The sequence below is a fragment of the Anas platyrhynchos genome, chromosome 1, assembly GCF_047663525.1.
Source record: "Anas platyrhynchos isolate ZD024472 breed Pekin duck chromosome 1, IASCAAS_PekinDuck_T2T, whole genome shotgun sequence".
In the NCBI taxonomy this organism is placed as follows: Eukaryota; Metazoa; Chordata; class Aves; order Anseriformes; family Anatidae; genus Anas; species Anas platyrhynchos.
The window spans coordinates 139,602,728-139,629,284 of record NC_092587.1 but is presented as its reverse complement, the minus strand read 5'-3'; the positions used below and the strand labels follow the sequence as shown (position 1 = coordinate 139,629,284).

At 39.5% G+C, this 26,557-nt stretch overlaps 1 protein-coding gene across 21 annotated transcripts in view; it reads left to right on the top strand.

The window, feature by feature from the left end:
• INPP4A (inositol polyphosphate-4-phosphatase type I A) overlaps positions 1-26,557 on the top strand; it is a 111,204-nt gene that overhangs the window by 72,851 nt on the left and 11,796 nt on the right. For 7 of the 21 annotated variants that reach the window (XM_027446494.3, XM_027446459.3, XM_027446451.3 and 4 more), the window contains exons 13-23: positions 194-302; positions 3,604-3,621; positions 6,239-6,422; positions 7,801-8,019; positions 10,696-10,993; positions 14,157-14,189; positions 18,301-18,473; positions 19,861-19,984; positions 20,853-20,979; positions 23,126-23,266; positions 24,622-24,719. In XM_027446494.3, the coding sequence (XP_027302295.1) occupies positions 194-302; positions 3,604-3,621; positions 6,239-6,422; positions 7,801-8,019; positions 10,696-10,993; positions 14,157-14,189; positions 18,301-18,473; positions 19,861-19,984; positions 20,853-20,979; positions 23,126-23,266; positions 24,622-24,719 (1,524 nt within the window). The remainder of the gene's footprint in view (positions 1-193; positions 303-3,603; positions 3,622-6,238; positions 6,423-7,800; positions 8,020-10,695; positions 10,994-14,156; positions 14,190-18,300; positions 18,474-19,860; positions 19,985-20,852; positions 20,980-23,125; positions 23,267-24,621; positions 24,720-26,557) is intronic. The other 14 variants (XM_027446550.3, XM_072030714.1, XM_027446515.3 and 11 more) reach the window with 5 other exon arrangements.

The window sequence follows — 26,557 nt, the reverse complement described above, 5'->3', positions numbered from 1 at the left end:
GCTGTGTCACTTCCACTTGTTTTGGTTTGTGTCAGAATAGCAAAGATTCTGATCATTATTTACTGTTATAAGTTTGTATGCTTTTTCTCTGGAGTCACCATGTAGGGTTATGCAAAATCAGGCCAGTTGTAAACACAACTGTTTATGTAAAGATGATGAGCTTTCATTTGTAAGTCCTTTTTGTCCATCTTAGATCAGAACTACGACATAGTCACCATAGGAGCACCAGCAGCTCACTGTCAAGGCTTCAAATCAGGTGGCCTGCGGAAAAAGCTTCATAAATTTGAAGAGGCAAAGAAACAGTAAGTAGAGATGTTGTTGTGTCGACTGATATCTTGCCCTTTCCTAGCAGCCCATGTTCAGTGATTTGAAAAACCATTCCATTCTATGTTTTTGTTGCACCTCATTCAATAGTTCTACTATACGGTGTGAAGATTATTCTATATTTTCTTCCAAAGGAGGTGAGGAAAAAGTTTCCCCTTTATATTGCCATATTTGTTTAATGATAGGTCCTTACTAATAGTTCTTTTAGTGAAATCTTTATTTTTCCTGAATACTTGTTCATTCGTTTATTTAGCTGCTTTAAGTGTTGGGTTTGAGTTTACCAAATTGTGGCCTAGAAAATTGGCCTGCAGAAGCTCTTCAGCTGCACTACATCGTGCTTTCAACCCACAGCTGTGCCTGATGGGCAAAAGCCTCATGGACAATTTGTGTTTATTGCTTTTCTAGCGAGACTGGTGGGAAGGAGCACTGGTACAAGTTGCCCATAGAGATTTTGGAGTCTCCCTCCTGGGAGATCAAAAGCCGCCTGGAGATGGGCCTGGGCAGCCTGCACTGGGTAGCCCTGCTGGGGCAGGGCTGGGGCCTGGTGGCCTCCAGAGATCCCCTCCAATCTCAACCATTGTGCAATCATGAGAGAGACTGCCTGGCGTCCACACCAATTGCTAAGGAAAAGATAATACCATTTGGGTCTGCATTAGTTTTGCTGCAGTGTGGAGAATTGGAGGAACAATGAGAGCAGCATTATACAGAGTCACTGTAGCCAGGGAAAGGAGACTTTGATAATGCCCTTCCAAAGAAAGGATTTGTACCATTCGGAGCTGATCTGCCAAGTGCAGCATCAGTTTTGGCAGTCGATAATGAGTAGCAACACCCTGTGAATATCAGTCAGATGTGTACTGGAAAGAAAAAAGTATGCAAAAGTATGCCTAGTGCAATTATTCCCAACTGAAAGAGCGTGCTAGGATGGGACCTTTTTTTTTTTTTTTTTTTTTTTTTTTTTTTTTTTCTCCTCACTCAGTAACTCACTCAGTAACTGAGCTCATCAGAGAGCTTAATTTCTATCTGGTGCTTTTCCTGTAAGTGTTACTGAACTGTTCTTTCTGGGTCCATTAAAACTGCAGGTTCCATATTTGAAGAAGAACGTTTCTGTGGTAATATGCTCAGCAGATTACACAGGTTGTGGGTCCTTCTTCTGCTACTCTGTAGAATCAGTTTGGGAGGAATTTTGCTTCTCCAGCGTTCACTTAGAAGACCAGTAATAGTAGTGTAGCAATTTATTCCTAGTCATCTAAAAGCAAGGAGGCACAAATAGTGTATCTACCCAGAGAATCAGAGCAGATTTTTGATGCAGCAGAACAGAGAATCAGCCATTCCATTTCAGCCAGGTTATTCTGTTCAAGTAGGCATTTCTGTCTTGGAGCAGTTGCTACACTCATTATTTGGGAATGTAGGAAGCACACAAAAAAAAATGAAGTGCTCTGATGTTTGAAGCTAACAAAATACACTGTGAAAGACCTTGTGCTGTATAATTGAGCCCTCCTGTCATGAGCTTCAAGTGTAAAACCATCTCTATGGGCTACCAAAAAAAAAAAAATAATAAGATGAACAAGTGCAAAACAAATTCAGTTAATACAAAAGAGTCTCTTCCATGTGGATAGGTGTTTAAAAAAAAACACACAGTGACACTCCTGACAACAGTCTGCAGAAATCTGCAGGTAAAGGCAATGTTTCAGTCAGGAGTGGTGGAATTCGTGTCCTCTTCCTTTAGATATCTTCAGTGCAATTGTAAACATCTGAGCTAGTTTATCTTGGGTTGCCTCCAGAGTCAGCGGGGGACATGACAGATAACCCTAATGTAAGATACCTGTGTGTGGTGGGTCAGCCAAACTTCCAGCCAGCTGCTTGCCACCCCCTTCTCTCTCCAGGACAAAGGGAAAAAGATAGGAAATAAACAGGAGTGGAAAAACTTGTGGTTGAGATAAAGACAGGGAGATCACTTACCAAGTACTATTGTAGGCAAAACGGACTTTTACTTGGGGAAAATTAGCTTATTGTCCATTAGAACAGACTCAGATAGTGAGAAACTGAAAGACAAAGAGTAAAAGAGCATCTTTTCTCCCCTGCCTCCCAAGGCCAACCCCACTCCTTTGCTGCAGTCTCCTCTCCCCCTGCCCTGAGTGGCTCAGGGCAGGCTGAGGCAGGAGAGGGGTTACATTCACTACACTGCAGTTTCCCTCTGTCACTCCTTCCCCCTCACACTTCTCTGCTTCAGAGTGTCCTCCATGGGCAGCTGCTCTCCAGGAATACCCATCTGCTCCAGCATGTGTCTTCCACTGGCTGCTGGAGATGTCTGCTCAGGCACCTGGAGGACCTCCTGCTCTGATCTTAGTGCTTCCTCAGCTGTTACTCACTGATTTTGCTCCCTCCTCCCCTCCTTCCCAGATGTTCTTTTCACCTTTTCTTAAACACATTATCCCAGAGATGCCACCAGCATGGCTGTGGGGCTTAGCTGTGCCCTGTGGTGGGGCCACTGGAGCATGGGGTGGCCCCTGACCCCTTCTCACAGAGGCCACCCATGCCATGCCCCACTGCCAACAGGGTGCCAGGTAAATCTGATGCACTTCAGTAAGTCCTGTTTCTCACCATGGACTGCACAAAGAGTCCAAGACTGGCTAAGGTGTAGACATCTAGGTATTAGGTGTCTGAATGAAGCTAGGGGAGTTGACCTTTAGCTCTGTATACGTCAGTGTTGATTTTAGGGCCTATATTTCCAAGAAGTTAGGGTTTGGAATTGCAGTGGGCCCTACTAGCCTAAAAGACATCAAGAGTGAGATCCTAATTTGGATTATTGATTAAAAAATGCATTGTATTATGAATGTCTTGATAGCTAACTCAAGATATGCCAGTAATCTGTTCTTTGTACCACTCTGGAAATATGAATTTCAACTTGGCTGTTAATATAAAATACAATTATAGGATCTCCCTGGTAAGATAGCTCTTATAAGTTTTTCAATGTTATCATAACAAACACTATAGTAGAACTGAGTTCCATCTCCTCAATTTCATCGTTACATAGATACTGTTCAGTTCTTTCTCCTTTCATCGGCAAACTTGCGCGTACTGCATCCCCAACATTTCCCAGAACAACACACAGTCCCCTGGCAATCTGTGTTTTTTTTGCTTAAAAGTTTAATCGTATGTACCTGCCTTGTTGAAAAGACGACACAAATACGTTATTTCCCCAAGCATTTGTTTTGTTTTCTGCTTTTGGTATTTGCTAACAATCTGCTAATTTTATTTTGGTTTTTGTTTTTTTTTTAGCAGTTATGAGGAGTGTTGGTGAGTTTTCTGTTTCTGAGAGTTCCGTAGAGAGAGCTTATGTTCTTTGGGTTGTTTTATTTTCCTTTTCTTTCTTTTTCTTTGGCAGAGATCTGGTGTGTTTTAATGTGTGCAGGGCTTTTTAATGTCATGCATCACGGCACCCCTAATTGTGCTCTAAATAATCATAGCTGCTTTGTAGAACACAATGTGTGAATGAATTTAATTTCATCTGCAATGTTTGCTTATAATGAACAGCTTCCTGGTGCTCTCTGAGTATAAGAAGTTAGAAAGCTGAGGAACAGAGCATGAGGATATTGTACCTTTTCCTCTGTTATTTCCAGTGCAAACTCCCTAGAGAGAAACCTTCTGCCAGCGATGAAAGATAATTAGGATAACACTACAGATTCTTGAACCTTTGTACCAATAGATTGGGCTTGGGTTATACTTTTGTAATCCATGTCTGCACTGAAACGTTTCCACTTAACTTTTGTTTATTTTTCTTCATGTTCAGTGCTACGAAAATGAAACATTACTTGGTGGTTCAACAGTGCAGAAGTTCTCTCTAAATTGCTCGTATTAAAGGTTGAACCCCTAATTCACTGAGCATTTAAGCCAGTGTTCAGGCTTCTTGATATTGTGCAATGAGAGCTGTTCATTTGAAAAAGCAATTGCAGGTTGGAAGGTGAATTTATGTGAACTTTATGCCATAAAATTTTCCTCCAGTCATCCCAGCAAACGTTTGTGATTGAAAATGTAATAACTCTAAATCAGATCTCAATACGCTGCATGGCCTTTCCTGCCAAATACATCTTTGTGCATGTCGTCCACGTTGTTGTGGAAAGAAATTGCTCAGAGGAATTGTCACTACGATCACTTGTCAATACGGAGTACAAATCACGTACAAAGAAAGACCTAAAAGCTAAGATTAATTTGCTATATAGCATAGCAGTACTGGGCAGTGGCTGTTCTCTGCTCCACTCAGGTGGATGACCAGAGGGACACAAACAAGGAAACTCTTTCAAAAATCCCTTCTGCATTATGTCCTGTCCTTGGAAAATGAATCCCCTGTCTTTTCCTGTAACGGAGCTCAAACAGATATGGGACTAAGTTCCCCCTTGCCTTAATATCTATTAAGGGACAAGAACTGGTATTTGTGGCAATGATTTCAAAGCATGCCTCATGCAACTCTCCTGTACTACCTCACAGAGACACTGCAGAAAGGAATGGTATCGCTCTAGGAATAGCAGAGGAATCCACGTTTCCCAGAGGTAGAGGTCTGAGGCAACTGTGCCTGGAAAAGAAACTCCTCTCTCTGTAGTCCCTTGGCATTGCTCTGTCCTTCAAGCAGTGCTGAGATCGATGCTCACAGCAGGTTCGTCTGTGCTGAAACCATTTGTGAGTGGAAAAAAAAAAAGAGTGTAATTAAAATAATTAAGATAATAGAGAATAGATGCTCATGCTTGATGCCATGTCATGAACGGGCATCACACTTGTCACAGCTGGAGCTGAAATAAAGGCCTGATCTTCATCTAGCTTTCCCTTTAGGGGAAAAGGAGTGTAAAAGTGAAAAGAGTGTAAGAGTGAAAAAGAGGTGGTGGGTGGGTTGATTTCAAATAGCCATGCCCTTTCAATTAACTTCAGTTTAAGTTAATTTCCTAAGCTAAAAGGCAGCTTTTGTGATTTTTTTTTTTCTTTCTCCACCAGGTAGGATTAATTCAGCCTTTAGATGAGTTAACTAGTGTCTCCCCATCAGTTAGAGAGAGAGAGTCAACATCTGGCTTAGGTTAGGAGAGCAACTTCAGTAGGTGTCTAAACAGCATGTGAACATTCATCCTCTCCACTACCAGGTAAATGGTCTTAGTGGGCCTGCAGTGTACCAATACAAAGATATGTTTTACCTCTATGGTTTTATGTAATTTAGTAGTATAATAGTTTTTGTAATTTCCCTTCCTAGATGGAGAAAGCTAGTTTGTTACAGCTGAGCCTGTAACAGAGTGTTACCAAGGCCCTAGTTTAGCGTAGTGAGGGTGTGCTCACAGAGGCTAAACAAAGGATGGAGGCCTCAATTTGTGTTTGATAAGATTGTTTTTTCTGGTGTAACTCCAGTCAGGCCTGCAATAGAGGAAAGGATATGCTAGCAGAAGGAATTTTGTTAGTACCACACCGTCTCCATTATGGATCTGGGTGCCATGTCCATGTTGGAAATAGTGCAGGTTTTCTTTTCTTTTCACAGCACGGATAGCTGTGTGGTAATACTGTTTTGCAAAGCAGGCCTCAGTGAGGTGTCTGTGTTGTAAGCAGAGGGAGCATGGGGCAAGCTGTCATTGCAAATGCTGGTTCTGTCTCTGACAGTAAAATCTATCTCACACATTCTCATCAGCAAAATTGTCCCTCTGGTATACAAGCTCTGCCTACGGTCACATAAGGGATTAGTAAATCTGCATCTGAGTGCTTTCAGTAAAGGCAGAGAAAGCTCTAGGATCATGTTCCTGCTGTGCAATTGCCCACTGGCCTTTCACTGTTGATTGCTAGCTTAGGTAAAATTTTGTTGTCTGCCATTAATTCCCCAGCATGCTACCGTAATGTGTATACCTCTAGAGCAATTTTCCCCCTTAAATCCATCTTTCTTTTTCAGCACTTCAACAAGTTCCCAGTCTATAATATACATCCCACAGGACATTGTTAGAGCAAAGGAAATTATTGCACAAATCAACACCCTGAAAACTCAAGTCAGCTACTATGCAGAAAGGCTCTCAAGAGCTGCCAAGGACAGATCAGCTAATGGCCTTGAAAGAACACTTGCCATCCTGGCAGATAAGGTAGGAGAAGAATACATCTTCACACTGAAGCACACTTTTTTTTTTTAACCCTTCTTTACCCTTCTTTAGTAAAATTTCTTGAAACATTTATTTTACCTTTTCAGTAATGTATTGTAACATGCATAGTCCTAAATAAAAAATGAAAACAGACAAGCTTTTAGAACTTGCCGCATTTTATTTGGGTTTTCTCCTACTCTTCATACTCCTTTGCCTTCACCTCCTCTCGAAAGTGTCCTCTGTTTGCCTCTATTCGCTCGTCCTATTCCAGAAATGAACATTTTTTCATTTTCTTTTATACACTTTTCTCCATAACCACCTTTTTTATATGCCCAAGTTACCTGTTAAGCAGCAGCAATTGATCAAAACTTAAGTGTATCAAACTCTTCTTACTGTTCCACTGGTAAAATAAGGAATAATGGTGACAGCCTTTGCCTGAATTAGTGATGTCAACCGGTTATTTTTTGATAGCTGTTAACAGAAAGCAGACTGAAACCACACCTGAACACAATCTTATTGACAGGGATAAAAACAACTACAGTTTTAGTGATGCCTTCTGTCCCTGAAGCAGATCTGAAGGTTGCACATGGCAGGAACAGCAGTGACAGATCACCTTGCCATAAATTGTTCCAGTTGAAGGGAAATTTATACAGCCTTATAGACCGCAAAAGATAATGTGACCCCATGTAAATGTATTAGTTATAATGTTCACTCTAAATGACTACAGTGTGTATAACTAATCCGTGGGGTTTTCTAAAGCTGGACAAAGTGTGTATATATAAAGCGAAGCTTGTTTTCTTAATAGACAAACAGGCCAGAGTCTTTTCATATTCACATAACTTATAGAAATCTTTTAATATAACATTACTAAATAAGGAAGCAGATTATATTGATTCATGAATTATAACTTTTAGCTTTCCTCTTAAGTCTTAATTGCTGTGATTTGAGACAGGTTGGTGGGGCTTAAGCACGGTCTGTCTGGTGTGGTAACTGTTGTGTGGGCCATAAAAATATCTGCATGGTGTTCTAAACTTTCATCAAATGCAGGGTGAAGTGCAAATAAAAATGTTAAGAATTGCACATTATTGGTGAAATTTTCAGCAACAGCAAGGCTAGTATAGTAGTACAGACTTGGGAAATGTACCCTTTGTGTTTTGGTACCCTATATAGCTTTTTAAGGACATGGTATAAAATGATTTAAAGGCACCTCAGAGACTCCTAAACAGTGGCCATTTTCTTTTACAGGATACTCTGTGGTGCCTATGTGGGTCCTAAATGTGGTTTATTTATTTATTTATTTATTTCTGTGAAAGAATGTAGTATAAATCATATGCAGAATAATAGAAAGGTGTTAAAATTCGAGGGGTTTATTGCTTTTTAGACGCGGCAACTCGTCACAGTCTGTGACTGCAAATTGTTGGCAAATTCAATACATGGACTGAATGCTGCAAGGCCAGATTATATAGCTTCAAAGGCATCCCCAACCTCTGGAGAAGGGGAACAAGTGATGCTGAGGAATGATCAAGATACACTTGTGGCCAGATGGACAGGAAGAAATAGCCGATCTTCTCTGCAGGTGGATTGGCATGAAGAGGAATGGGTATGTTTGCTCAGTGGAGTGATGAATATTTTTTCCTATTTTTTTTTTATTTTTCTGTGTTCTTTTATTTATAATGTTTGTAACCGCTCACCAGGTACACATAGTTTTTTTTTTTTGAAATGTATTTTTATGCATCTTACTCATCTACCGGAGGTACTAGTCAACAAGAAAGACATTCTCCATCCTATGTGCACTTACTCCTTGGCATGGAGATATAAACTGGCCTTAATAAATAATTCTTAGTCTCCTAAACATCAGAGATCACTACAATTGGTTCATGTTTTTTTTTAAAGTCAGTTCCAAGGGAAAGTAAACAGCCTTTAAAGTAAACTGACCATACTACAAAGGGCTCTTACACTTCTCCAAAATAAAGCATATTTTGTGTGTGTTAGCTATACAGTTCAGCCTTCCAAACTTTTCCCTGGTTCTACATTCTCATCTAAATATTTAGAACTTGCTGTCCATCTCTGTTTTGATTATGAACAGCTTTGAAAAACTGTTTGCACAAAGAATATAAATGGTTTTCCATACCACACTGCCAATTGAAATGAGACATGGCCTGTGTAAATTCTGTCATTGTGTAATATAAACAGAAGTAAATTAAATCTCACAAATAGTCAAGATAAATTAAAACAATGATTAATATTGTGCAATTCCACTTTAGAAATGAGATCCAATTTGTTTTCGAAATGCATCCTTGTTTGTTTTAATTGTTCTGGCATGCTTTGACTTAGAGTCAGACTCAGAATAATGAGATACTAATAAGGCCAATTCAGTTCATTAGATACTAATACAATACAGTAATTTTATCTGTTGCTCTGATTTATATAGGAAAAAGACATTTGTATAGAATTATTATGTCATCTTTTTGTTCATAGAGTGTTTCTTGCTATTATTTCAATTAACAGTATAGTTGAATAAGTTTTTCTGCAATACAAAATGGGAGATAGTTCTGAATCTTTGTAAGCATTCCAGAAACATTTTAGATAGTTTGACTGTGGTGTTTTTACCCAGCTGGACAGCTGAGCTCTACCACAGCTGCTCTCTTGCTCCCCCTCCTCAAAGGGAAAAGGGGAGAAAATACAATGGAAAAGTCTCAAGAGTTGAGATAAGGACAGGGAGATCACTCAACAGTTATTGTCACAGGCAAAACACAATCCGCATAGGGAGATCAGTATCATTTATTGCCCATTATTTTCAGGCCAGAACAGTGAGAAACTAAAAGCAAGCTACAATATGACCCAGGAGCAAACTGCTCCAGCACGGGTCCCCCACAGGTGGCAGTGACCCCCTGCTCCTGCGTGGGCTCCTCTCCACGGGCTGCAGCTCTGGCCCGGGGCCTGCTCCTGCAGGGGCTCTCCATGGGCCGCAGCCTCCTCCAGGCCACATCCACCTGCTCTACCGGGGGCTCCTCCACCCATGGGGGGGCTGCAGCGTGGAGATCTGCTCCATGTGGGACCCATGGGCTGCAGGGGGACAGCCTGCTCCACCAGGGGCCTCTCCACAGGCCGCAGGGGAACTGCTGCTGCCTGCCTGGAGCACCTCCTGCCCTCCTGCTGCATCGACCTTGGTGCCTGCAGGGCTGCTTCTCACTCCTCACCCTCCCAGCTGCTGTTGTGCAGCAGTTCTTTTTCCCCTTCTTAAATCTGCTCTCACAGAGGTGCAAACAACATTATTCATTGGTTTGGCTCTAGCCTCTGGTCCCTTTGGAGCCAACTGAAACTGGCCCTTATCTAACATGGGGCAGCTGCTGCATTCTTCTCACAGAAGCCACTTCTGCAGCCCCCCTGCTACCAAAACCATGCCACATAAACCCAACACATATTTGTACATATTATATCTTTTTATTCCTTCATCCCATAGAATCATAGAATGGGGCATGGGTCAGAAAAGACCTCAAAGATCATCTAGTTCCACCCTCCTGCCATGAGCAGGGATGCCACCCACTAGATCAGGATGCCCTGTCTCAGTTCCTTTCAACAGCCTGTATAAAAGTAGCATTTACATTTGCAGAAATAACCACTTTAAAACATAGAGCAGACACACCCACTTTATCTGACTTAACAGAGATATTCCCATCTTCAACCAAATTTCTAAAATGATTTTAAAATATTTTCTGCATTTATCTAGCTTTTGGGCTCATCCATGTTTATAAGGGAATGCCAGTTTTTTTTTTTTTTCTATCTTACTGTAGCTTTGAAAGGAATGGAGTACGTCAGCTTCTGCTAGCCTTTTGAAGGGAGGAAAGGCTGTCACTGAATTTTAATTGCTCTGGGCCTTACGGAAATACAACTTTAAAGGAGAAATGTAAACATTTGTCAGCAAAAGTGATTAGGCATTTCCTAGTCAAACATTAGAGTCTAAAGAATAAACAATAGTGCCAACTGGAAACGAGAATAAATGGTGAAGGAAGAGGCACTTAAAATTGTTCAGCTAATTTACTTTGAAAATAGTTTTGCAATTTACCACTCATTGATTTTACTACATGTTGCTGACTTGCTCGCATATACTATTTACATATACAGAGCTTTTGTGTGCACAAATGTAAACATGATAGCCCAGAGGAAACTTTGTAGAGGAATTGGGACTGAAATCATTGGAGGAAATATATTGCCAAGGGATTTGTTACCTAATGTCTCTTCTTTTTAAATTGAGAAAGGAATGTTTTCTTTTAAGGAGAAAGTTTGGTTGAATGTTGACAAAAGTCTGGAGTGTATTATACAGAGAGTGGACAAACTTCTCCAGAAAGAGCGCTTGCAAAGTGACAGCTGTGAAGATGTTTTCCAGTGCGACATCAGCTGTACTAGTAAGAAAGGTAATCGTGACACTCGTGCCTACTGGATAAATCCAGAAGATTTAAATGAGAGCTCATCATCCTCACCACCACCATCATCATCCTCACCACCACCATCATCATCCTCACCACCACCATCATCCACACCATCCTGTGCATGCCATTCTCTCACAAAGACAAGTGCGTATGCCAGACACTGCTTCTCACTGCTGCTCTCTCGCTGTGCGCTGGCATCGTTCCTACGCCTCTGTTACATCCTTCCATGTGTTTTTAGTTCGGTGGTGTTGTTAGGCACTGACATCAGGCAGAGAGGGCTGGCGGCGTATGTGGAGCTGCTAAGCCCGTAACTTGCTTTGAAATTGTGATCCCACTGAAATCATCGCTAAATCTCCTACTGATGACAGTGACATTTGGGTGTCTAAAGCTAGTAAAGCAGAGGTTTGTGTTAGCATCTGTAGCTTTCCTCTTGGCTTCAGCTTCTTTGCCGCAATCCAAGCTTAAAATGGTGAACCTCTATAAAAGATTGAGGAAAACATGAGAGAAGTGCAAATACTACTGCAGCATGAATCGTCCCAACAGCCAAAGTGTAGGAGGGGAGCCAAGTAGTCCCATTTAGGCTGAACTCAATTTGCATGAACCTACTGGAGTTTAATCTAAATTACCAAAAGCTGTAGCACTGAAGGACTCTATTAATTAGACTTCATGTAGCTGGAAAGTAAGAATTGACAGTGCAAGTTCTCAGTAGAATAATCCTAACAAAAATTGAGGTAAAGTGGATGCTATATTGAAAGAAGTTGCATATTACCATGAACATGCGAATGAGAGAGACATGTACCAGTTTAAGGCAGCCTTGCATTAAATTTCAAAATTATTTCATTCATATATGTACTTCTTTGACTTCCTCTCACGTTCATTACATGTGGTCACTATGATATGACCACTTAATAGAGCAGGTATGCCAAATTAAGCTCTAGCAAGATTGGTTTGTGTTTTCATTTCCTTCTGTTTTGTCTTACGTTTGATGGCCCTTTGTCCCTCAGTGTCTGTCTGTGACTTCACGTCCATTCCATTGGTAATGTTGCAGAAAAGTTAGAAGGCAATACCTTTAAGAAAAAGAAAACAAGAAGAAAGTTAAAATAAATGTTTAAGTATCTTTGTAAAGCTCTTGTTACATGTTAATGTATGTTTTGCTTAGTATTTTAAATGACCATATTTTTCTAGATTAGTCTGACATTTTTGTGTATTATAAAGGAGAGCATAATAGGAGAGTTGGCTCTTGTTTCAGAACGTGTTCTTTATTAATCTTTGACTAAGTTTGTTCTAGCAGTTTGATACCTTTGAATGCTTTTATTTGCTGGCTAGTTTATATGAAGTTTTGTATGTATTTCTATGAAAGTTTTATCGGTACCTTATATCAATGATTACCACTTTTTCATTGTTAATATTAAAAAAAAAAAAGAAGGAAATATCTGTTGTGGATGATATCAGAAGCTTTTCCCAAGTCAATTCTATGTTGAAAGCAGAATAATTATTTTCTGTCCATTTACTCAACATTTACAGTCAGTCTTACATCTATTCAGGATCCTGACACCTATGCAATATAAAAGTGGAATTGGCTGCATTTACCTACCAAAGGTTTCAGTTGTGCCAAAAGTTTCGGTAACTTTTCCCTTCTGTGCCTCCAAAATGGGGGAAAAAATCTTCCCATTTAATCTACAGAACCTGGGAAAGGCAAATTAAGTCAAAAAGTGCATCAAACTTTAAAGCTAAGGGGCTTGGTGCTGTTTCCCAGTGCTACCAAAGCATAAGGGCTAAACCTAAAGTCTGACTGTTGAGTGAATGTAAAAAATCCTGGAGAGGGAATCCTGTTTCTTAGGTACCTGCTCTTAATGAGGAATTCGAATTGCAAATGGGAAGTTTGCTGTAAGGCCAGAGCGAGCCAAGTTCTCGATCACATTCTCATAAGATTTTGTTCCTAGTCAATAGTCAGTATTTCTGACAGAGGAACAGGTTCCTATGAAATAAATAAATAAATAAATAAAGTTTTGCATTGACTCCACACCAAACCTGGCCTCTAATTCCCTTTCTGTGTCACTTTCCACAACTGATCACAGGAAAAGTTGAGAGACAAAGAAGATCCTTTCTCTAAGTTTAGAATCAGAAAAATTTAAAGCTTTTCCTTCTCATATGTTTAAAGAACTATCACTTTTTTGTTAGCAATTCTGAATTTTGAATAAATGACACTGAGCAGATAGCAGCCAGAATTTATTTTTTTTAAACAATGTAAAAAACAGCAAATCAAGATAGAACTGATAGAGACCAGGATGTTATTGTAATACTCTAGATCATCTCTCTATAAATGGATGATTGTAAGAGAAAATACTGCCTGAAATAATAGAAAGAAGAGTTAATGGATTTTGTTTGTTTTGTTTGCGTATTTTTATTTATTTATTTTTTTATTTAGAGGTATAGGTATTCAATTGCATGGGATCAGATATCATCTTTAATGAATATAATTTTTAATTTACTGAGAGGTTATCCCAAATTGTATAGGTCAGCTGATTGCCCTAATGCATACAATTGAATGTGATATATCTGTTGTTATTTTGGAATTTATAATTCATTGGGTAGTGAATCTAGATATAAACAGGGGAAGTGTAAATCTTGCCAGTTTAATAAACTACTTCTTGTGAATGCAGGGATATGCAGGGTATATATTACCCTTTTACTGTTTGCATTGCACTGTAGTGTTTTTTTTACCTGAGAGCCTGTTCTTCCCACTGAAGTGAGTGTGACACACTCACAGGCTTCACTGGTGAGGTTTCAGCCCTCAATATACAACCTAATTCTTGTGTTACCTTTCTTAGAAATCGTATAACAGAGATGTGTCTCAAATAGCATGGTAACAATTCTCTATTACTCTTGCAGTGTGGGTGCCTTAATGCCTTTTTCTGTTAAGTGCATTGAATTTACTGCTAGTCTTTTGCTCTTCTGTTTAGCAGCCTTTCAGCCAGCTTATTTTGTAATTGCACTAGACCAGTGGTTCTCAAATTGTGCCCTGTGGATCTCTGGGGATTGGCAGTGCACTCACTGTTAATCCACAGAGAGCTCCTGAGCTAGCAGGTACTGGCTTCCCTCCGAGTCCCCATCCTCGGGTCTCTCTGAGCAGAAACAGTGGAGTGGAGGAGGCAGCCCGTGCCCTCGGGGCCCACAGGTATCTGCTGAGCTCCTGTTCACCCAGTGAAAGTGTTTGAGAACCCTGGCGTTGAGCATTTGAGTTGCTTATGTTGAGACTGTGTTGCTGCTCCTTAATCATGCATGTTGCCCCTCCATTTCTGTGCAGATTGCAGCCCCGCTCCGGAAGAATCTGGCCCAGGTATGTGCGTTCATGGCTTCTGCTTCTTCTGAAAATTGCAAGTTTTTGTTCATAATTTACAACTGAACAACTGCCTTGCTGTTAAGAATGACCATTTTCAAACGGTAATGCTCTGCAATATCACACGACCTACCTAAAAGATATTGAGAAGTGATTATTTACCCATATAACAGTGCAAACAGGTAACTTCTCAAGTGTGGGAGAACACTTTTTATGGTCACTTTGGTTTCTCCAGTTGACGTGTTTTAGCGAACTAATGTGGGTGACAATAATTTTCCAAACGTCACTGAAGTCCTTGAGGGTCTGATCTTAAGGATCTTTCAGACACATCCTTTCACATGTGCTGTTGAGCTTGCCTTTCTGAATGAGAACTCGAGCAGAACATGGAGCAGTCAAGAAGAGTGATGGTACAAACCTATCTGTATCAGACACTGCAAATCTAACATTTCAGAATACAAAATTTAGAAGACTTTCCTCATGCTGTTAGCCTCTCATTGTGCTTCTGCACACTGGTTTTACAGTTACAAGGTCTCCCAGCTGTATGGCTGTAATTTCTCCCATTTCAGAGTGGCTTAATTTGAGTTCAGTGAAGGCTCAGTTTTCGAACTGTTACAGTGTGGGCTCCTGGGTTTAGTGAAACCCATGGGAAATAAAGCACCTGTGCAGGCGTGATTTTCATCCTCAGAGAGCCTATAATGAATAAAACTCATTATGCACTAACTTTTAGTTCTTGGAACATCCTTTTAGTTTTCACAAAATAGGAATGTGGTACATAAATGAATACGGAGTTATTTTTAAGATTAAAAGGGCTCAGGTTACCCCAGCTGGGTACCCAGATGTACCCAAAACTGCACCTTAAACATAAGTGGCTGAGGCTGCAATGAACTGAAGCACTTAATGCTTGCTTCCCTCTGAAGTCAAATGTGACATGACTGTGCTCAAGTGAGTTGTCAATTACTCTTTACCAGATTAGGGCTAATCAATTCATTAAATAAGTAAGCAATTTATTAAATAAATATTTCACTATGCTTTGCATAGGTGAGTCCTTGCAAGCCTGACCTAAATTTAAGGGCAACTGCAGGTTCCCAGTACTTTGATTTACAGATGATGGTTGTTTGTTTTTAATATGAAAAGACTCAAGATATCTTTTCAAGGCTCTTGAGGCCAGTTATTTTAATAACATTACTGTTGTTCTGGGGAAGAGAGACTGTTAGGGATGGAAGAAAGCAAAAACTTTTCTCACCTGCTTTAGATATTTTCTTTATACAGACTTACATGTTAGGATTTCTTATCACATCGACATTACTTGTCCCTTACCTTTGGGCAGTGTATAGTCAGAGAATATAATGCAACATTTCAAAGCGTACATGGAGGTATGATTTCCATCAGCAGTGGTCATAAGAAAAACAGCAAAGATTTACAGGGTCACATCTGGCCCTTATTTACTGGGCAGAATTTAGTTATAGCTGCCTGAGTGGAGACTGCAAGGTTTGTCCTTAATGTACAGTATAAAACACCTGAAGTAAATGACAGGCTTCCTGTCAGATTGACTAATGCCAGTTTTGAGACAAAATAGCTTTTAGCATGAAGTAGAAACTTCTGATTAAGAAGTGGGGGTTGTGTTCAGGAGGTATCAACAGAGACCTTGGGTTAGATCTCTCTCTGTTTTAAATCTGTAACAGCTTGTTGAATCTTCATTGTTTCAGGCCCTTTGCCAAATCGTTTTACGTATGGATCTGCACAAGGGAGTGTATAAATAGTTTTAAAATGGTCTGGCCATCTCACAGAACATAAGAGCAGATCTCAGAATGGATTTCACATTAGAATTAGTGCCTCATGGTGTTTAAAGATGCCATTGATTGATTGGATAGAAAATGTTCTTTCAGTAATGAAAGTTTTGTGAGGTGAATTATGAAGAAAGTTGGAAAAATCCAAGTGAGTACTTACAATCCTTTCAAATTTATTTAAATGCTGTCAATGAAATATTTCAACCTGATTTGAGGCTGTGAGTATAATTCTTTCTATTCTTGTTTACTGTTCATGGCAGCTACCATTGACCAATTAAAAGCCACACGTGACACCTCTGTGAAGCAGTGTTTAGAATTTTGTAGACTGATAAGGACTTATTTTTTTCATGGCCAGTATCTGAAACCAAGAAATGGATGATTTTTGCTCATTCCCTTAGATGAGCCATTGCATTGCATGTGAGTGCTGGGAGGAGAAAACATCTAAAGATGGCTTTCTCTTCAGGCATGCAGTATACCACTAGTATACTTTGAGATTACCACAGATAAACTTATCTTTCGAATGAAGTGCTGCCAGGCATGCTACAATTTTAAATCTCCACTGAGTTAATAACTACATGCGTGCATGTATATCCAGGCAATGAAATGATGATGTGCTAGATGATCTTTTCTGTTCCTTCTGTAAGTCTTACACGTTTATACAAAAGCTATTAACTGTATTAAGAGAAATGCTCTATTAGTATCATCTGTACTTTGCTTTATAATTATTTACAGGCCAATGTTACGGTGTCTGTTTTATTTTGAGAGAAGAACTATTAATAGAATAGAAAAGCTCTAATTCCTTACCTGCTCTTTTGATGTTTCCTGCTTTCTTTGTGGCAGTGGAGCAGAGCCAAATAACTTCCCCTTTGTGTAGTTTGTAGGCATTGCTATGCAGTTCATCTACCACATAACAAAAGGGATAGTTCTGTTAATCTTGTCAGTTATGTTTTTGTTGGCCAGTTTCCAAAGTTCCCTTTGTGGCTGGTTATCAAAAAAATATATATATATGCATGTGTATATATATATTACTAGCTCTTAGTCCAGTTGTTGAGTCAAAATCACAAATAACTTCCTTTCAGGGGCTTGAACTGACTCCATTTATGAAGGTTTTGATCTGTACATGGCCTTGTTTGTATGTTTGTACAACCTACCAGGCTGGGGTCACACATCTGCTGTTTGTGGTGCTTTTAAAATATAAAACACAGTGTCCTTTCCTTTCAAAAGAGATGTGTTCTTCTCTTTCAATATTCTTTACAGTAAAAAGAGAAAATTTTCCATTCTATTTTCTTTTTATATTGCAGAGAGAATGGATTTTCATATGTTATCTGAGTAATTCATGGAAGTAGGTTTTTAAAATTCGAAGTTGATTGAGACAAAAGATGAAAGAAGGAAAGAAAAGAAACTGAGCCTCTTGGATATTTTAAGGCAGAGCAGTCCCTTCAGGGAGAATGAATGGCACAGTGTTTGGGGTACTAAAATAAGACTTTGGCAACCCAATTTCATTTCTTTGCTTCCTGTGTAGGACCTTGAGCAGAGTCACTCTGGGACGTATTTCATGTGTTTCAGTGCAAGTCAAGCTCATAAATACTTCAGGGATCTGGCTAGCTCTCATCTAAGTTACTGTTCTTGGTATTTCTTGCTAGCTAGCTGTAGGCCTTCGAAGCCTCCCAACAGACAGGGCATAGGTAAAAGAGTACCTACACAAGTTTTCCCCTCTTTACTTTATTACTCCTTTGCTGAAAAGTGAGAGAAGCATTGTCTTACCTGACTGAAGATAAATATCGTTAAAATGGTGAGGCAATTGATTGATACACCTGAGTCCACAAAAGGTTCAAAGGCAGAAATATCTGGGAGAAGTCTCATTCTTAGAAATGGCCAAGCAGATGTCCACTGTATCTGTTATGCGATGGGCTCCATGCTGTCTGTCAATGAATGCACTGTGAAAGGGTGTGTATGAACTTGTACACACAGCTATATATGCTTGTATGTATAGATATTCGTCTTTCTGTTATGCTTTCCAAATCAGCTATTGTATGGCCCGTTCTGTGGGCACAAATCTGGGAGCTATTACATGGCCGGGAAAGTCATAACAGCCTTGGAGAGTGAAATTCTCCATGTTTTCCCTGTGCAATATCCACTCTGTAAGATTAATTATTAACAATCAGGGAGTAGCCAGCCAGCCAAAATAAAATGAGCGCCACATGTGGATTATCAACAACTTTTACTTGCAATGGGAAGTTTCTTCTTAATGTATGTTGTGTTTTTTTTTTGTTTTGTTTCAAATAAAGTAATTACAGCGCTGTTAATTTTTTTCTTTCAACCAGGTGAATGGAGCGAAGCTCTTTATCCCTTGCTGACAACACTCACAGACTGCGTGGCCATGATGAGTGACAAGGCAAAGAAAGCCATGGTCTTTTTATTAATGCAGGACAGTGCCCCAACAATAGGGCTCTGCCTGAGTCTTCAGTATCGCAGGGATGTTGTCTTCTGCCAAACTGTAAGCAAGCGAATTTGCAGGATTTGATTACACTAGGACATGTGCTGGGTTTTTATGAAATATGAAAGATGGGTATTTTTGGAATTTTTCAGATCTGTTCTTAATGCTGTGATCTCCTCTCACAGACTGTACTATCCCCTCCTTATTTGTCACTTACGTGCATTTGGCAATATAAAACTTAAATGTTCCCTGGGATATATATTCCCAATTTCAAAACAGATTGTGACAGAAATACTGAAAATTCTCCTGTGTACAGAAACAACCTTTGTCATCCAGTGCCACTAAACTAAAACCAGAAGTAAGATGTGAAAGAGCTTTAAAAAAAATCCCATGAACTGCAAGTACTCCTTTGGTTACCTTCTGTTGTTTTCAGCATCAAGAAAACCAGTAGGAGCAGCAGTACTTAAGGAGGAGAGAAGTGGGGAGGAATAAGTGCTGAGGTTTCTCTAAAAGTTCTGTTACTGGGCCTGCTGGGGTCTCTTCTGTGTCAGTCACTGACTAGCAGATGTCTGTAATAAAAAACCTTCCACACCTCATCTGCCCACTACACTTCTGCAGTGTGTCTACTCCCTGTGAGATTAATATCTCCTTCATTTATTTCAAACAGCCTATCTCTTGGACATTGTTTGGTAGGGTTGTTGTTGGCCCAAAATATAATATCTCGTAGAGATAAGTTCAGAGAATCTTCCTATACAAAGCCCACTTCATAACACTGCTATTTTTTTTAACTCAATGCTTTGAATACGATTACTCATCATAAATATAACTTTAGTCACTTCTGTTTAATTCTGGAAGTCATATATATGTGTACATCACATCCGGCAGTCACTGTGGAAATTCCTTTTTTAACAGAAAGAGTGAATTAAAAAGGGTACTGGTTTTAGATCTTAGTACTAGATCAGTCCAAGGGCCTTGTGTAGAATATCTCATAACACTACAGAGTTTGAATCTTCGCATAATGTGAACAGACATCACATTTTTAAGCTTTCTTAAAATATCATTTTAAAAAATCATTTATTCATGCTTTCAATATTTGTGGCTTCGAGTTGGTAGTATTGCTTTTCCATCTGTAACTAAAGCAATTCTCCAAGGAGACTCTTTTGTAATTCATAAGTTGTAGATTCCAATGCAAGTGGTCGTGTCAAGAAAACAAATAACAGCAAGTCCACCTTGGGAGAGCTTGCGAGACGAAGGCAGTGTGCCCTAAATCAGTTTTTATGAGTGTTTTGATTTTTGTTGGTTGGCTGTCTCTCTTTAGCTGCAAAGAGTGTCATTTAAGGTAAAAGAGCATCAGTCTGACAGATTTTATGGCACCTCTTTCTTATGTGCAGCGTTGTTTCCATTTGGGGCTGAAGAGCCTTTTTTGTCTTTGTTTTCTCTCCCACAGCTGACAGCTCTCATTTGTGGATTCATTATCAAGCTGAGGAACTGCCTGCATGATGATGGATTTCTAAGACAACTCTACACCATCGGCTTGCTGGCGCAGTTTGAGAGCCTGCTGAGCACTTATGGTAAAGGCACAGGGCAAATGGGAGATAGCAGCTGTTGAGTCAGCAAATTCTGCTTTAAATTGGCTACAGCAGAACATGAGTGTTTGGTACAATCTGCAGCTCAGCTACACAATGGTTTTGAAAATTGAAATGCAAACCCAGATTATGTATGGGGTATGTAATTTGCTAACAACTCCGAATTCTTCACTTTTAATTGAATTACTTCTAAAAAACAAAATGAAGTTGCCTTATGACATACTAAGGCCAACACTTAACAAAATCATTTTGATTATTTTTAAAACAAAGAAATGGAGCAAAATTCCAGTAAGCTGGGATAAACTGTGCACAAAATATGCTTTTTGGATATTCTTTGTAATTTTTCTTTGTAATTTTCTCTTGTAATCCTACAGTACAATGTGAGGTTGAAGAGAGAATACAAAAAGTGAAAGTACTTCACGAGTACTGTTCTTGTGTCAGAATAGCCATCTGGATTCCAGTTAGGGAATAATTTACTGAACAAATCTGGAATACCTTGTAAGGCTGCAGTACAGTGTGCCAAAAACAGATTTCCAACCCAAAGGATGACGTGTCTGTGACAACGCAAGGAAGATCTTACTAGTTTTGTCTAAATAAGAAAATAAGTGTGCAGTCTACATGAAGGATGGTAGCCTGGACTGTGCTAGATAACTGGTGTTTTCTAACCTTGGTAGACTCATAAAGTCAATCATGCCATCATCTGCAGTCTGTAGACCACAGTGAAGGCGTGGACTCCCTAGCTTCTTCGTCCACAGAATTCATGAGATCTGTGACCTATAGCCTTGATCAAATCAATAAAGGGAAAGTACATAACAACTAGTGATTACAATTCACTTTTTCCTCCTTGATTTAGGTGAGGAGCTGGCAATGCTGGAGGACATGAGTTTGGGAATCATGGACTTGAGGAATGTAACCTTTAAAGTAACTCAGGCAACATCAAGTACATCTACTGACATGCTGCCAGTCATCACTGGAAATCGGTGAGAAAAAATGGGGACGGCAGAAAGTGGGGTGGGTCTGCAGAAGGGCAAAGTGCTGATACTGCGCTTGAAATTCAAATGAATAAGTTTAGAAACCAAGAAACCATGCTGTTTTTGTTTTGTTTTGTTTTGTTTTTTTCCCCTCAAAACTTAGAGAAATGTTATGAAGCAGATTTACCATCTTAAGCACTTGTGCTGTTGTAGGTTTCAGACTGACTTTTGAGGCTGATCTCATCTGAAATTCACTGGTGTTGATAAGTTAGTCAGTGCTTTACTGGATGCCATTGATTAACGGGTCACTGTTAGCACAGTAGGGCATGAAATGTGTGTCAGGCAGTTCATGGGCTGCTGTTGAGGCCTTCTTAGGGTCAGTTTCTAAACTATCATGGCCAAAGTGGATTTAACATATAGATGCTTGTGAAACACTAGACTGCTTCTCGTTTTGGCCACTTATCTAAAAAGAGCTATTTTCAAGTTTGAGCTTGAAAGCATTTTTTTTATAAAAAAAAAAAAAGTCTCTCTCAAGTAACAAACATCCACATCCTTTTGTAGCCTGAGAGTGATCTGCTGCAGCTTTATTGTGACGGGAAGCTTTTACAACAGTCTCGCTTCCATCAGGCTGCTCAGCCTGCTTATCAGCTGCCCTCACACTGGCTTCTGAGGTGATGCTGATGGGGGCCTGCAGGAGAGCTCTTGCCCAGAGGAAGCCAGTTCACAGATAGGAATGAATGGATGTGAGGACAGTTGCCTCACGGAAATTGGTGTTTTAATATTTCTGTGTTTTAGAGTCTTTAGAGTCTTTTGGTTTTGAATCTGATTTCTGGGGGAAATAAGGCTTACTCGATGACAGTTTGATGTGACGAGCTCCACTGAAGCTCTGCCCAGCTTCACCCACATATGAAAAACAGCTAGAATTTTCTAAGATAAGGACTTTAAGAGAAACTTAATTAAGTTTAGGTTAACATGCAATGAAAAGTGCACTAGCTGAAGGAGGACTGCAGCGCAATCATAACAGAAATTGCTGGGACCTTTGGGAATGGCAGTTGACATTAAAATCCTGTTCCAAGAAGATTTTTAGTTACAACTTGCTGTCAGACGTAGGACACAAATCAGTAGGAAACTAGTCTTCACTAGATTCAGGCTTTGCTTATTATTTTGCTTTAGAGATTTTATCATAGGAAGAGAATAAAAAAATGTGCTTATTTATTTTGGTGCAAACTATTGGAAGCTTTACAGTACGAGGTGAAAATAGGCTTTTTGCTTTCAAACACACCCCAGGATTTGTACCTCCATCCAACATAAATGTGGGACAGGGCAATTCTGATTACCTTGTATACTTCCCAGAGCTCTTCTGCTATACTTGAAAGTTTACGCTGCACTTGAGAGTGCTGTTGACAGCGTCTTGTGAGCAGATAAATGATCATAGGAATGTTGCACTGTAAGGACTTGGACTGCAGCTGTTAGGGTAGTGCACAGCACTCAAATCACAGTAACTTTTGTCCTTGCAATCCCTCAGCCTATAGCAGATGGAAAGTAATGTGACTTACCTTAGTCTGCTCTTATGTTATGTGTAAAGGTAAGTTGCAGTACCTCACATTTACCAGGAGATGAAGCATACACAGTGCTCTTTGCTGTAGCTCAGTAGATCCAAGGTAACCTAGTGTGTAGCAAGAACAGGCTTCTAGGTCTGAATCACAAGGTTCCACATCAGGGCTTTTGTTAGCTCCCCCTTCAACTTATACTCGGGTCACTCCTATCATTGTCTCTGTCCTTCAGCTAAGAAATGTCAGCACTACTTACCATATCCAAAAATGTATCCTTCTTTGCACGGGCATCATCACCAGCCTCTATCACTTTAAAATCAAATACACTTTACTCTTGATGAGACAGAGACAAGACAAAAATTGACTTTTTTAATCAAACTTGTATGAGATCTGCAGTATTAATGAGAAGAGCAAAATCAGCTTTTGTCAATTTGAGCTAGAATAGCTTGTCTGACTAGGAGCAAGCTGTAGCAGTTCTTTTAAGTCCTCAGCTTTGACCGATTCTTATTTTTTTAATAATTGGATTACATTCTGGATGTTAGCCCATTCTCAGAATGTTGCTTTTTGATCTGTATGTCTAATATCTGTTTCTTTATCCACAGTGATGGATTTAACGTGAGGATCCCTTTGCCAAGCGCCTTGTTTGATTTACTGCCGCGAGAGATTCAAAGTGGCATGTTACTGAGGGTTCAGCCTGTTCTTTTCAACGTGGGGATCAATGAGCAGCAAACCCTAGCAGAGAAGTAGGTATTCATTCATGCAAGCTTGCCCTTAATGGCAGTTCACCATTCTCTTCTGATGGTAGTAGCTCTCTATCTCTCTGTGGCATTATACGGTTGCATTATTAACAGCAATTCGGTTTCTCCTCCAATACAAAAACAAGGTAACATTAAATAAATGAGGCTGGAAAATTTGAAATAAACAAAAGGAGATACTTCACATGACACAAGGCCGTGGAGCTCCTTACCTCATGGGTTTGTGTCTAGTACAAGTTCAGAAGTGGATTTACAGAAGAGATGTATCATGGGCTGTTTAACACAGACGTGCTGCTTGTGACCTGAAACCTCTGTGAGCAGTGAATCACTAGAGGCTGAGATTATTCTGAGTATCATTGTGTATTTACCCTTGTGCTTTTGCATTCTTCTTTAGACTTCCTCTTCTGGAGGAAAACTGTCAAAAAAACAGGATATTGGGCTAGATGGACCTCTGTTTTAATGCATTGTTGCAGGTTTTACATAATGCAGCACCACTCTAGTAAAGCTGAACAATGTAATTATGTAACAGTTTTTGTAAGGGAAACTTCAGTTCTGGAATAGCCACCAGAGCTTCCCTTTGTTATGGCCATATCTGTAAGGAGTACATTGACAGATCCTGCTTTAATGGAGAACTGGGTGAAGTCAGGCACAGGCACATTGTATCAGCAGGAGTGTGCAGGCAAATAGAAAAATCTAACTATGGCATTCCAGCAGTTGCTTTTGCCTGCAAAGGGAGCTTGAGATGACTAGTGTAGTTGTAGATTTCAACACCATGTGCATGCTTATATGTATGTGTGTATAAATGTATGTACATATACATTCATATACATATATATATACATAGTCAGGTGAGCTGAATCACAGTATTGATGACTATTTATTACATCCACATTTTATCACTCTTGGATCCATACTTCTCATTCACATGACTGAAATCGAAGTTCTTAAGCATGTCTCCTGATGCCATGGTTATTATTACTTTATGGACTAAACTGGTAGATCAAAATTCAAAGTTTGAATTTTGGCAAAATGATTTGCCAGATGGGCATGTAGTATTGGAAGAGAGATACAAAACCCAAAGTGTTTTAAGTATTGTTTTCTACAAGCTTTTTCTTTCTGCCTTCCTTCCCACACTTCCCCTCACACTCAAGTATTTTCTTTTTCTGGAGTGAATCTCTGCAACTCCTTTCTTTTATGCTTTACTTTGCATTTGAATGTTCAGGAATTTGGGGAGATGAATCTTTGAACTGTTTTCTCATAGTTGTATTGCCAAGTGAAGTTCTTTTGAAGAAAAGGAGAAGGATTACTATATGTTTAACTGTTCCCTTCTTCACCTTTTAAAGGTTTGGAGACACCTCACTGCAAGAAGTAATTAACATGGAAAGCTTAGTGCGGTTGAATTCATATTTTGAGCAGTTCAAGGAAGTTTTGCCTGATGATTGTAAGTATTGAATAATTAACAGCAAATCTGGTTCAACAGCAGTTCAGGCTGATGTTCTTGTTTGCTTGCTTCAAGTTAGGTGCTTATACATTGATGATAGGGTAGTGTCAGTAACCTCCAAGAAAAGATGCAACTCTAATTTAATACATTAGTACTAAGTAGAGTAGATTCAAGTGTTTTGAAGTTCAGTCTGATTAACTTTTTAAAATTTACTTTGGCATCTAAGTGGCATTACGTATTGTATAAACACAGCTAGGCAGTAAGAGGGGAAGGCAAAAACATGACAGGTCATAGAAGCAGCACTTCTGTGTGCAGTTTTTGGTCATTTTCTGTTGATGACCTGTACAGAGAGCAACTGACATTTTGGGGAACTCCTTAATCACTTTCCCTCTGCATATTATTTGGCACTTGAATGAAATTGTTGTATCTGCAGCCAACAACAGAGAGGTCTAGAACCTGAAAGACAGACAGTAGCTACAAGCTTGAACTTGCTTCTTGTATGTCCTGCTTGCTACTGTATTTTGAGAAGGCAGTGGAATAAGCTGCCCCCAGAAATGGTGAGAATTCATTGCTTTGTTATCAGTAGTACCAAATATCCTGTAAGCTAATTTCATGGGTTCCACAACCGCAGTTTATTGCAGGAATAGAATATTTTGATATTCTATTCCCTCTTTCCAGTTGTTCACAATTGCACATAACAATTTCTCTGAAATTTAGCTGCAAAATTTTAAACTGTGTTTTTACTCTGTGGTACTCTAGCATCAGATTTTCTTGTAAACTTCAGAAGTTAATCAGTTATCATTGATTTTTGTTCCACTTTTTTCACCATTCCTTCCTGTTTCTGTCCATAGTCTTTCTTAACATACTTCTCAGTCAGTTCCTTCCTCTACTTTTTGGTTTAGCTTGCTTTTTTTTTTTTTTTTACTACAGTCCCTTTCCAGATTCTCAAGCCTCTTACGTTGATGTGGTCATCTGTTAGCTTTAGCCTTTTTCTTTAAACATTTTTTATTCTGCAGTCTATTTTCTGTCCTATAATTTGTTCATTCTTTTCCATGGCTTTTGAATTCTGTTTTATCATTACACTTACTCTCCTCTATTTTCAAAGAGCACTGGTGCCACAGCTTCGAGCTTCTCATTTGCCAGTAAGGCTTAGTCCTTATACCAAAGGTTTTTCCTCAAGCATCTTGAAGTGCTGAATAAAGCTAGAGACAGTGTTGGACAGGTGGCATTAACATGCACCTTAACAGTAAAACAAAACAAAACAGTCTTGTGTCCACCTGCCTTTTCTCCTTCAGTCGAGTTACCTGTCATTACACTGAACTCCCTGCCACATGAGATGAATACCACTAAGGGGAAAAATCTGCCCTCTGCCTAAACTTCATTCTGCTTCACTGTTTGTCCTGGGTCAGTGCAGACATATTTTTGCAATCCAGCTTGGATAAATGTTTTGTGGTTATAAACACTGAGCAAAAATTTGGAGTAGAAGTGTGAAAATAATATTGCAGGTGTCCCAACAGATTTGTTAGAGATGCTCTGTGAAAAGCTGGGACTATATGGGCACACCTTGGGATTTGTGTTTGTCCTAAGAAAGGTCTGAGAGTATGCTTGGTACCTCCTCTGTGGTGATATTTGGGTTGTACGTAGTGAAACATGCTTTTCCATGAACCCTTGTCAATAGAAAATAATGTTTTCTTTAACTGAGAGACAGGTGTTTATTACGACCAGCCTGTGTAAGTTTGGGTAAATAAACAACACCAACAAAAACAGATCATTCTAGGGGTCAAGAGAAGTATCTGCTGGCAGTTTGTGGAAAATGTTCCCTTCAAGAACAATGCTTA